The sequence below is a fragment of the Elaeis guineensis genome, chromosome 5, assembly GCF_000442705.2.
Source record: "Elaeis guineensis isolate ETL-2024a chromosome 5, EG11, whole genome shotgun sequence".
Lineage (NCBI taxonomy): Eukaryota > Viridiplantae > Streptophyta > Magnoliopsida > Arecales > Arecaceae > Elaeis > Elaeis guineensis.
The window spans coordinates 37,311,296-37,323,883 of NC_025997.2; the positions used below are offsets into that span (position 1 = coordinate 37,311,296).

The 12,588-nt window shown below is 34.6% G+C and overlaps 1 protein-coding gene across 1 annotated transcript; it reads left to right on the top strand.

Annotated features, from left to right (window-relative positions):
- The first annotated feature begins 4,984 nt into the window (after positions 1 to 4,984).
- LOC105045344 (glucan endo-1,3-beta-glucosidase) lies at positions 4,985 to 7,691 on the top strand. The gene is made up of 2 exons (XM_073257898.1): positions 4,985 to 5,173; positions 6,581 to 7,691. Exons 1-2 carry the CDS (start codon positions 5,050 to 5,052, stop codon positions 7,525 to 7,527), a joined length of 1,071 nt encoding a protein of 356 aa, XP_073113999.1. The 5' UTR covers positions 4,985 to 5,049; the 3' UTR covers positions 7,528 to 7,691.
- The last annotated feature ends 4,897 nt before the right edge of the window (positions 7,692 to 12,588 follow it).

The following is a 12,588-nucleotide window of genomic DNA, read 5'->3' on the forward strand; positions in this document are numbered from 1 at the left end:
ATAGGCAGTGAGTTTCGGAGGAGAACATACTTAGCCATCCGACTGACTCTATAGTGTGGAAAGCCTTTGATGCAAAGCATCCGCACTTTGCGAGTGATCCGCACAATATCCAGCTTGGTCTAGCGACAGATGGATTTAATCTCTTTGACAATTTGAGTACTTCCTACAGTATGTGGCCTGTGATGCTAATACCATATAATGTGTCATCTTAGAAGTACATGAAAGAATCATTTATTTTTGTGTCACTACTGATTCTGGGTTCGAAAGTACCAGGTAATGAAATTGATGTATATCTACGATCCTTAATCGATGATTTAAAGGAGCTATGAGAAAATAGAGTATAGACATATGATTCTATCAGTCAAAAAAATTTTAAGTTGCATGCTTTAATTTTATGGATCATAAATAATTTTTATGTACGTGAAAACTTATCTGGATGGAGTACCAAAAGATATTTGGCATATCTAATATGCAACAAGGATACGTCCTCCTTCCATTTAAAGCAAGGAAAGAAAATCTGCTTCATAGATCATCGGTGGTTTCTACCTGCTAATCACTCTTGGAGGATCCATTATAACCAATACTTTGATGGTAAGTCCGACCGACATCCGTCACCTAAGAAGTTAAGTAGAATGAAAGTTTTAGAATAACTTGAAGCCATTGAAAATGTAAAATTTGTAAAAACATCGGAGACTTGCAAGTGGAAGCGTACTGAAGCTGAGCTAAATTGGATGAAGTGAAGTATATTTTTCAAACTACCGTACTGAAAGTAGCTACTACTTCATCATAATCTGGATGTAATGCATATTGAAAAAAATATTTATGATAATATCATCGGTACAATATTGAGCATCATAGAAAAAATAAAAAAATAATTCAAAAGCTTATCTTGATTTGCAAAAAATGGAAATCCGGCTGGAGTTGCATTTAGTTCACTGAGGTGATAAATTTTTTATGCCACCTACATATTATTCACTATTTGATAAGAAAAAAAAGAGTTTCTGTGGATGGTTCAAAATCGTAAAATTTTTTTATGCTTATGCTTCAAATATATTGCGGTGTGTTGGCAACAATGATGACAATATCTCTAACATAAAAAGTTATGAATCCCATATGATGATGCAGCATTTGCTTCCTGTGGTCATGCGTGGCTATCTTAATGGTGATGTTGAAGCAATATTGATTGAGTTGGGAGTTTTCTTTCAAGAACTATATTGCCAAAAAGTAAGGATTAACTTACTTGAGAAGTTTGAGAAAGATATTGTGCTTATTCTTTGTAAGTTAGAAAAAAAAAATTTACCATCATTTTTTGATGTTATGGTGCACCTGACTGCTCATCTTTCAAAAAAAGCTCTTTTGGCCGGATCGGTATATTATCGATGGATGTATCCTATTGAAAGATAAAAAATCATAATTTTTTTATCATATCAGTTATAAGATATAAATATATTAGTCAAATTTAAATTTATTTTTATTTATAGATTTTTATATATCTTAAAAAAGTATGTGCATAGTAAGACACAGCCTGAAGAGTCTATAGTGGAGGCATACATAGCTATGAAGTGTGTCACATTCTGCTCGATATATCTTGATAATATCAAAATAAGATTCAATCATACAGATCGTAATTCAAATCGTGAATGAGGTGACGATGAACTGATACTGTCCATATTCAAACAAATGATTTAACCCATAGGTGGAAGAAGATATGAGTTTTTGGATGTGAATGAGCTATCCAAAGCACACTTCTATATTTTAAATAATTATGAAGAAATTAAAGATTTTATTAAGTACCATCTTAGCGTATTTTTTAGTGTTCTAACTAATTTTTTCATATCGATGTAAAATTAAAAATCATGACTTGCTCTAGTGAGCATAAGAGTATACTACCCAATGAGAATAATACAGATATTGATGATCGACATAGGAAAAAATTTATAAAATGATTTGAAGACCATGTAAGTTTTACTAATATTATATTATATTTTAATAATTATAAAATTAATTATTTGAACTCACATAATTTTTTATGTTATGTTGTAGATGAAATCCAAACATTTCAATAAAGAAGAGGGTGCGATCAATAAGTTGTACAATTTAGCATATGATCCCGATCGAAGGGTTAATCACTATGCTTGTTGTATCATTGAAGGAATGAGATTTCAAATAAGAGAGCTTGAGATGTAAAGACAGACCTAGAATAGTGAGATTGCTACGATAGGATATGAAGAAGAAGAGAAAATTGAATATCTTGGTGTATTGATAGATATCATAGAACTGAAGTATGGATCTAATAATTTGATATTCTTGTTTCAGTATGAATGATGGGATATTAGCAATAAGAAAATTGATATTTATATTGATCTACACTTTACTAGTATAAATTTTGCATGAATATAGTACCAGAATGAGATGTATATATTAGCAACTCAATTATTTATTTCAGGCCTAATTTCTTTGTTGTGTGACCTCATAGGTTCAATTCTATCTGGTAGTGAGATATACAATGATCTCTATCATCGTATCATTGAAACTCTTTTCAATGGATCGGAATAATTTCACTCTAACTCAATAAGGATTGTTGATCCAAAACAACTCTAGTGAGCTCTCACAATTCACTAGTGACACCTAGCAGTATGTACTGGCAACTCAGTAGAACTAAAATGAACCTCTAGGTGTAGTTAATGTATGATTCAGTCTCTCTATCATGAGTCCCGACTAGATGGCAGGTCATGGATAAATCGTCAAACTTCAACATCGGTCATATGATAGATTCAATCAGGTTAAGTCCATATATGATTCTATAAAAACTCTTTTTCATCAATCACACTGCTATGGCCATAGACTTAAGGACTCAGTCTCTTAAATCTCATAGGACTACTCCCTTTTGCTAGAGTCGATAGATCCCATCTTGAAGCACATCCCACTCCTACAGTGGACCAACTGTCGCCAACATCCACTACAAGGACTCCTTGAGACCTATATTAATATGTCAGTCAAACTCCAGCAGCCTCACTGTGAGTAGTAGTATCATCTCAGGTCAAAGGACCAGTCATACAACTGCAGCATCGAGAAAGTTACTAACGAGTAAGCAAACATTCATGTGACTTTTCATGTTGGTCACGCTCAGTGCTAGTTGTTCTCTAACAACCACCGGCACTCTCGTTCCAGTGTCTCTACACTGTAGACTCATTTGTCTGAAGAAAACGATCCGTGCACTGGTCTATCAGGATCAATCACCATCTCTATGATGATCTTATGACCGGAGTAATTTAGGAATCAACCATTAATGACATATGCCTCAAATTCTCAACTCTTTAAGAGTATGTGTCATTATCTTGTTAATCCCTTGGATGATTCATAGACATATAGACATGAATGATAATATAACTACCCAATAAGTATAAAATCATGTCCTAAAGATATGAAATATGTCAGGCAACATTGGCTTCTAGGGCATACATCCAACACCGAGGCCGCGCCTCGCGCGCGTAGCTCGGGCCTGGGCCGCAATCTCATGCCCGAGCTGGGCCACGCTCTCACAGATGGGCCGCATGCTTCCGCACCTGAGCCACGCGCGGCCGCGCCATTGCTGCTCTGCCGGCCCGCCGCCAGCTACCGTCGGTCCTCCATCACCCTGGACTTCGCACCGATTTCAATCGGATGTATCTCTTTCATCCGGACTCCGTTTGAGGTGATCTTTAGCTCGTTGGACTTCGTTCATCATCGCGGACCTCACCGTAGGCTTAATATAGATCGAATCTCGAGGTATCAAATTCTAACAGAATCCTCCCAAAAATCACACTAGGCCAATATGCATGGCTAAGCCTCTACCTCCCAATTTGGCCATGAGATCTTGCTACTTGGTTCATGCTTGATCACCAGCCTATAAGTCTCACTGTTGGGTTGACTTGACCGACTCAATCAAGTCGGGGCCGAGTCAGGAGTTAAGAGATGGATATCGCAATGACAATCTCTGGAATCATGAGCGGTTCATGAACACTTGTGTTTTTATTTTTTTTTCACTCAAAATTATATCTAGGCAAAGCTTGAGCATGCATTTACTTGAGAGAAATATGATGCCACATGAGCTTCTGAGTAAATTTTGATATTACTTTGGTCATCTTCAGCATCTAGATGGGATACTATGGCTTGGAAAATTTCTCCCCGAGGATCAAGTCTGGGTGTGATTGTTGAAGGTAAATTTCCAAATTCTGAAGTCGAAAAATCAGCTTCCCCCTTGAAAAGTACTTCAGCGAACGTCCGCCTCGGGCTGCCGCATCAATATCTTGGCGCGTGCGTATACGCAACAGGTCAAGCAGGGGATGTGGAAGAAAAATTCAATGTACAATGAACTTGCCCGCTTGTGGCGGCAATGTTCCATATTCAATCATATCCTCGGAAAATGCATAGTTAATGCGCTCGTCTATTTTGACACAAATTTATATTCCAGAAAGCACGATGACACAAATCTCTCTCACACGCTCGTTTTTCGTGTGAATTTGGTTGCATGTAACTTGTGAACTAGAATTGCGCCCATTTTGTCTGCATGCGTTGCCAATCCCGTCATTGCACGTATAACAATGATCTTATATCCAATGAGCGACTTTGAGATTTTTATAAGTTACAAGTATACATTGTAAATATTGAATTTGAGTTATTTATAATCCTAGCTAGGTAAGAACTTGGTATAGCGAATTGTATTCGTCCAGCATGTGGACCATGAACGAGAAAAGGATGCAGTAGGAGACAAAGTTAGTCCTCAGAATAAAACAACTCAAAATCTTAGATCTTCCACATGAACGAAGAATTGTGAGAACACGAAGTAAGACAATTCCACACGAAATATGATTTAGTTCCCAACAGAAATATTTAGGGCACATCAAAATCAGCCATTCAATTAGGTGGACAGGTTGGTGGTGGATCTTGACCCAATCGCCACATACCATGATCACGCCAGTCCTGTTTGGGGATAAAATTTCCAAGAAGATATAGACCAAAGGCAGTAGAACTAGTCCCACAACCTCTATATAAGGAGGTGAAGAGCACATGCATATATCAAGGCAATCTAGAGATAAATCTCTATTAGAATTATTCTCCATGGCAAACCGAAGCAAAGTATCCAGGGCTGCCGTTGCATTACTCATTGGACTCCTCGTAGCAATCCCAACAGGTACTCTCTCTCTCTCTCTCTCTCTCTCTCTCTCTCTGGTGTGTGTCTGAGTGTTTGTGTTGGTGCAGGCATGCGCGTCTGTAATCCCAAAATTTGCAATTTGACCATCAATCAAAACAAATGGATGGTCCATAGCGTACCGAGGAACCTCAAGATCAGTGCATGACATAGCACAATTTATTGCTTGTCTTATGAGAGTAGGCATGCATTGTGGATCAACTAGGCTTAGCTCAGTTGGTTGGCATCCCTCTCCCCACTGATAAGAGATCTAGAGTTCGGACCTCGGTAACTCGTGCTATCCTAATGAGTTGTCCGGTCTTGGTTGAGCTCATGCCATCTTCTCCTACATGTTAAGATTTGGCCTATGAGACACTTAAATTTGCTGATTCATTAGTTGAGCCTGAACCTATACTTGCTTTTGCAAGGTGTACGGTATTCACGGCCGGCCCTGGGGCGGGTCAAAGCGGGCGACCACCCCAGGCCCCTATTTTTTTTTTTTGTCTGGGTAAACCAAACGCCTTTTTTCTCTCCCAAGTCCCAGCATTCCGACGGCTTTTTTGGATAAATCAAACGTCTTCTTCCTCTCACAATTTGTAGCTCCTCTCCCCCGCCTCCTCCTCCATCTCCGATCTTTTCATCCTATTCTGCTGTCCATCGATGATTCTTCCTTATTTTGGACGTCAAAAATCAGATCAAAATCCGTCAAAAAATCAAGTAAATCTCTTCAATCCTCCTCTTTCAATCTACTATGAATAATTAATATTTAAAATATATCAATTTTTAATAATTTTTTTTTTTTATTTGGCCCCAGGCCTAAAAAATATCAGGACCGGTCCTGACGGTATTGTCTTGTTTATTTATTGTGGCTCGCTCAAAATACAGCTTGAACTTTTCTCATGTCTTTATTAAATAAACTCGAACTTTAACTTGTCCAAATGTTAGGCCGGCTCTTTTGCATACTAATTCTGTTGGAACAGATCATGTTTGAAAATTAGAAAGAAACTAAGGCTTGGGTAGGGAAGGGGTGGTGTAGACTTGAAGTCTAGCTTGGACTCCGGTGTCCGAGACCCGGACCAACCCATCCATCCTACACACCTCCCGCCTCCTTTTGCTAAGCATATCCGTGATTGTCTTTCTCGTAGCTATTTAATTTTTTTTGTCACTTTGTTTGCTTGGTTTTTATAAGAAGTCCAAGCGTGTGATTTTTTTCAATGGAAAATGAGAAGATTTCGGTGGAGCCCACTGAAAAACGCATTGGTCATTGAATGAGAACGAGAACTATTTTTTCTAATTTTCTTTTGGCCTACACCACACCTGCTGCTTTCTTTGAGCAGTTACTCCTGAAATTTTGTCTTCTTTGCGTTCCAAACACATAAGAAATTAGAATTCTAACTTGTATTATTTCAGGGGTGAAATCCATTGGTGTGTGTTATGGAATGAATGGAAACAATCTGCCCCAACCAAGTGCTGTGGTGAACCTCTATAAATCTAAAAATATCAACGCAATGAGGCTTTATGATCCAAACCAAGCTGCTCTCCAGGCCCTCAAGGGTTCCAACATCCAACTCATCTTGGATGTCCCAAATACTCGTCTCCAATCATTGGCTTCTAGCCCTTCAGCAGCTAACAATTGGGTCCAGCAAAATGTGAAGGCCTATTCTTCTGGTGTTTCATTTAAATACATCGCAGTTGGAAATGAAGTGATTCCTGGAGCTGAAGCCCAATATGTGCTCCCTGCCATGAGAAACATCTATTCAGCTCTTTCCTCCGCTGGCCTACAAAACCAAATAAAAGTCTCAACTGCAGTCGCCACTTCAGTCCTTGGGAAATCATTTCCTCCCTCACAAGGGGCATTCTCTTCTGCTGCAATGACATATTTGAGTCCAATAGTTCAATTTTTGGCTAGTAATGGAGCACCACTCCTGGTAAATGTATACCCCTACTTCAGTTATGTGAATAACCCGAACCAAATCAACATTGAATATGCCTTGTTTACTTCCCCGGGGACTGTAGTGACAGATGGACAATATAAATATCAGAACCTCTTTGATGCTATAGTTGATGCAATTTATGCGGCATTGGAGAAGGTCGGAGGGTCTAATGTGGCGATAGTGGTGTCAGAGAGCGGTTGGCCATCAGCTGGTGGTACTGCAGCAACCATCAACAATGCAAAGACATATAATCAGAATTTGATCAATCATGTTGGTCAAGGGACTCCAAGGAGATCTGGAAAGGCTATAGAGGCTTACATATTCGAGATGTTCAATGAGAATCTGAAATCATCGGGAATTGAACAAAACTTTGGACTGTTTTACCCAAATATGCAACCAGTCTACCCAATCAACTTTACTTGAAATGCCAGAGGCCATATATAAATAGTAATGCCTAGAATAAACCATTGGAAGCAATGGAGTGTGGTTTTTCATGACCATTGGTAGTATCCATGTTGTAATAAAGTTCATCTTACCTGGAAGGTTTCATATGAATAAATTTTATCCTCATATGAGTTTATCTGAAATCATACAATATATTGAAATGTTGGATAGTTTTAGTATCTTGTCATCTTTTATTTCTTTTTTATAACATTGAACGAGCGGGTGCCACTTACACAAATTTGTGAGAATTCAAATTCAAACATTAAACCCTCTCCTATCTCACCACCAAGATTTTGCTTAGAAGGCATCACTCCCTGCCACTTGAGCAAGAGGATAAGGATTTGATTCTGACAAGTGTCTAGCCTTAAGAGGTGCTATGGTGTAGGATAGAAAGCAAACATTAGGCCCTCCCCATCTCTAAACACCAAAAAAGAAAGAAAGAAAAGATAGATAGATAGATAGATAGAGAGAGAGAGAGAGAGGGAGCGAATAAATATTTCACGGTCATGTTCTTAGGTTGCGTTTGGTGCATTGTCAGATAATCTTGGATATATTACCACCATTAAATTGCTAGTAATATTGATTACTGTGTTTGATATATGTAAGTAATGTTGCAGTAAAATTACTGAAAATCTTAATTGATATATTTAATATGACAATCAAATTATCGATAATATAAAATTAAATTTATAAAATATTCTCTTAATCTTATAATAATAATATTATTATATTATATTATATTATTATATATAATAATTTTTATATAATTATTATAATATAATATAATATAATATATTTTAATATAGTATATCATAATATTATATTATGATTATGATAAACTAATATAATATAATATATTATATTATTTTAATAATATAATAATATTATATTATATTATATATTATGTTATATTAATAAAATATATTATTATAATAACTATAATATTAATATATTAATATATTATAATATATTAATATAATATCCAATATTATATGATAATATAATAATAAATTATTATAATATAATATAATATACTATATTATTATATATAATAATATTATATTATATACTATATTATATATATAATATAATATAATATATATTATTATAATATACTATAATAATAATATAATAATAGATAGTAATATGATATTAATGATATTTATATAATTAATAAATATAATATAATATATTTTAATATAGTATATTATAATATTATATTATGATATTATAATAAAATAAAATAATATTATATGATATATTATATTATATTAATATAATATTTTAATATAATATAATATATTATTATAATATATTATAATAGTATAATATAATATAATAATATAATATAATATAATTTATTATTATATATAATAAGATTTATATAATATATATTATAAAATATTATCATATACTATATTATTGTACTATAATATAGTTACTATAAAAATATAATAATGATATAATAATAGTATATTATGTTATAATATATTATATCATATTATTATATATAATAAGGGGAGGGTGAGAGCCGTCAGAGGAGAGGGTGGAGGGATGAATTTTGTGTGATTTTTTTTTTAAGGGATAATTATATCCAAATTTTTTTTTACAATATTAGTAAACAAGTGGTAATCTGGATAGCCACTTCTCTCCAAGATAATCTAGTTATCTCCTGAGAAATAATCTAGATTGCCATCCAAAAAGTATACCAAATACAGTAATCTGATGGGCCTATTTTAAATTATCAGTAATCTAGATAGATTGTCAGTTACCAAATATTGAAGGATCGTGTGGCGCATCGGATCAGTTCGGATCAAAGATAGTAGAATTCAAAAATTTTCAATCCAACACAGCATGCCAAACATAGATCTAAATCAGATTAATGAACTATTTATATCAACATATAAATATAAAACAGCATCCAAATGATAGGGTGATCACATCACCTTACGCAGGTAGAAGAACACCGCAGTCTGATAATCAAAGTATCTGAGGTTCACTGTTAAGCCGCATATGTGTCCGACCTCTATAGGTATCCACTCGAATCTAATATGAGATATTTTCTTCTTCTTCATTCCGTCTACTCCTACATGGATCAGCAAGCTCCTCGATCAGATTCAAATATGATCTCCGACAAGGCTCCGATCGAAGCTAGATCGCAGCCTTCTTGTTTCTTGTGCAGATTTGACGGCCTTCGACACTTCGAACCCACCAAACAGCATGTCCAACACCCTTGGACATGAAAGTACTTTAGATATCAGAGATATAAGAAAGAGGAGGCATGGAAAGGAGGAGAGGAGGTACGAAAAACATTCTATTAGCTGTATCCCTTTTGGTCAATCAAAAAGAATCTCTTTTTGTAGGAATCTGATCAGATCAGACGCCTTAAAGTAGAAGAACTCTCCTAGGTCCATCCCACTCTAATTTCTCTCTTGTTTTGTCACACAAAACTAATGAGAAATTCAGATTGGCATGGAGATATGATTAGGTTGTTGTCGCCTCATTTCAATCCACCTCCGATTCAAATTCAAATTGTTTAAATTTGAAGTTGAATTCAAATCTGAATTTGAATTTAAAAGAGATCAAATCTCTTATCCTCATCTACTAGTGGATGAGGCTTATCCCTCTCTCTTATCTGAATTTGGGTGACTTATATGGATCAAATTCATGTGGGCATGAGCCCTCATCACGGTCGAACAACATTGGGTGGCGCAAACATTTGATGCCCCATAAACTCAATCTAATTAGGTCAAAATCAAACCCTAATGAACCAACATTTAGAATCCAATTTGAGCTTGCTTTAATTAGGTTAAATTCTATCTAATCTAAATCAAGTAGGAGAAAATAGATTTAAACATGTGCTAGCATGGCTTCCTTAAACCCAAAGCTAGGACTCAATTAATCCTAATCCAATTAGACTATATATACTTAGCCCAATTGTGCAATTTAAGATCAAAATCCTTGTTTGTATGACCCCATAGGTCCAATTCTATCTGATGGTGAGATATATTATGATCTCTATCAACAACATCATCGAAACTCTTTTTGATGGATCGAAACTCTTTTCAATTCAGTCAATTAGAATTATCGATCATCAAAATAATTTTAATTGATCTCACAATCCACCAGTGATACCTAATAGTATATAGTAGCAATCCAGCAGAACTGAAAGATGAACCTCTAGGTGCAATTACCGTATGATTCGATTCTTCTATCGTGAGTTCCAATAGAATCGAGATCAAGGTAAGCTCGTTAAACCTCATATCTGTCATATGATAGAATCACTTGATTCGAATCTAATATAAAATCTAATAGAAACTCTTTTCTATCTTTTACACTGTCATAGTCATAAATTTTTGGACTCAATCTCATGATTTACATAGGACTGCTCCTCCTCTATCGAGGTCGATAGATCTCATCTTGGTACAATCTAATTTCTACAATAAACATACTACAGCCAACATACATCTCAAGACTTCGTATGGCTAGAAAATTGAGTTATAATATAGTCAAACTATAGTACTCTCAAGGTGAACTGCTGATGCACCTCAGATCAAAAAATTAGACATACAACCGCAGCTATGAACATCTCACTGATGAGAAGGTAGATATCCTTGTAACTGTTCATAAATGGTCACATTCAGTACCCTTGTTCTTAACAAGTACTTGTACTTTTGCTTCAATATCTTCATACCATAGATTCAAAACTCATCTATCCGAAGAAAGTGATCGTATACCAATCTTCCAGATCAATCATCATCTCTGTGATGATCTTACGATTGAGAGCAATTTATGGGTTAACTAAGATTAGCATATCTCTCAAATTTTTAACCATTGAGAATATATTTTATCTTACCCATTAATTTAATGGATGATTCACAGACACTATTAAGCATAATATGAATGAAAATAATCTAATTTTATTAAAATTAAAATTAAATTATAAATTATATCCTAAAAATGTTATACAAGCATCAGTCAATCTGGCTTCTAAGATATATATCTAACAAATGTAACCGCACAATAAAATGCCATTGTGAAGATCTTGTTTACCTTTCAACAAAACATATCCCGTTTATACATCACACATTTGTTTGTCTATAATATCATAGGCTATATTGCTTAGCAGCCTCACTTTCTCAATCATTCCTCTTATATTTACATTTTGACTCTCTTAAAAATGAACTGGCCTCTAGTTAGGGGTGTGCACAATTCAAAATAGGTTAGTTTAAGGGTATTCCTTAAACCAAACCAACCATATGCTAATCTGGTTCAAACTAATCCAGAAAATTCAATTCAGTTGGTATTTCCCAGAGGAGGCAACCCTAGAAGGGGGTAAATTAGATTTCTTAAAAATAAAATTAACTACTTATGCCCAAAAATAATTTTTAGTAGTATTTGTAAGGTAGTTGGTAGAAAATAAATATGCAACAAAAACTAAGAAATAAACAAAGCAATACGATCACAAACATATAAAATTTTATAGTGATTTGGTGTTAAACTCAATACCTATATCCACTCCTCAAGTAAATCTACTTAAAAATTTTAACTATAACCTCTTAAAATTACAGTCCAACTATTTTTTCAGATTCACAATCTAATCCAGTTGGTTTTAGCTGGATCATCAATCACAATCTTACAACTGATTATTTTATCTAGGCTCACAATCAACCACGATTGATTTTTATGGATATACCAATCAAAATCTTACACCATCCAACTTTAGACTTGGACTAACCCCAAGTTTTTACACCCAAAAAACTTATCACAATAAAATAAATTAAAATATACAAAAATTAGAGTGAAAGAAATAATAAAATTCTTGTAAGCTCTAAAGAAGTCAAGGTAGATTAGCTATTGATTGCTTAGACTTCTTCCTAAAATGCTTGAGAGGATTAAAGAATCCTTCAATACTTTTGCACGAGGGTATTTGGCTTAGATTAATGCATTCTTCCTCTTTTTCAAGTAGAATGAATGTGGAAGGGATTGAATTAAATATTCTTTTAAATTTCTTCTACTTTTTCTCTTGAATTCCACTTA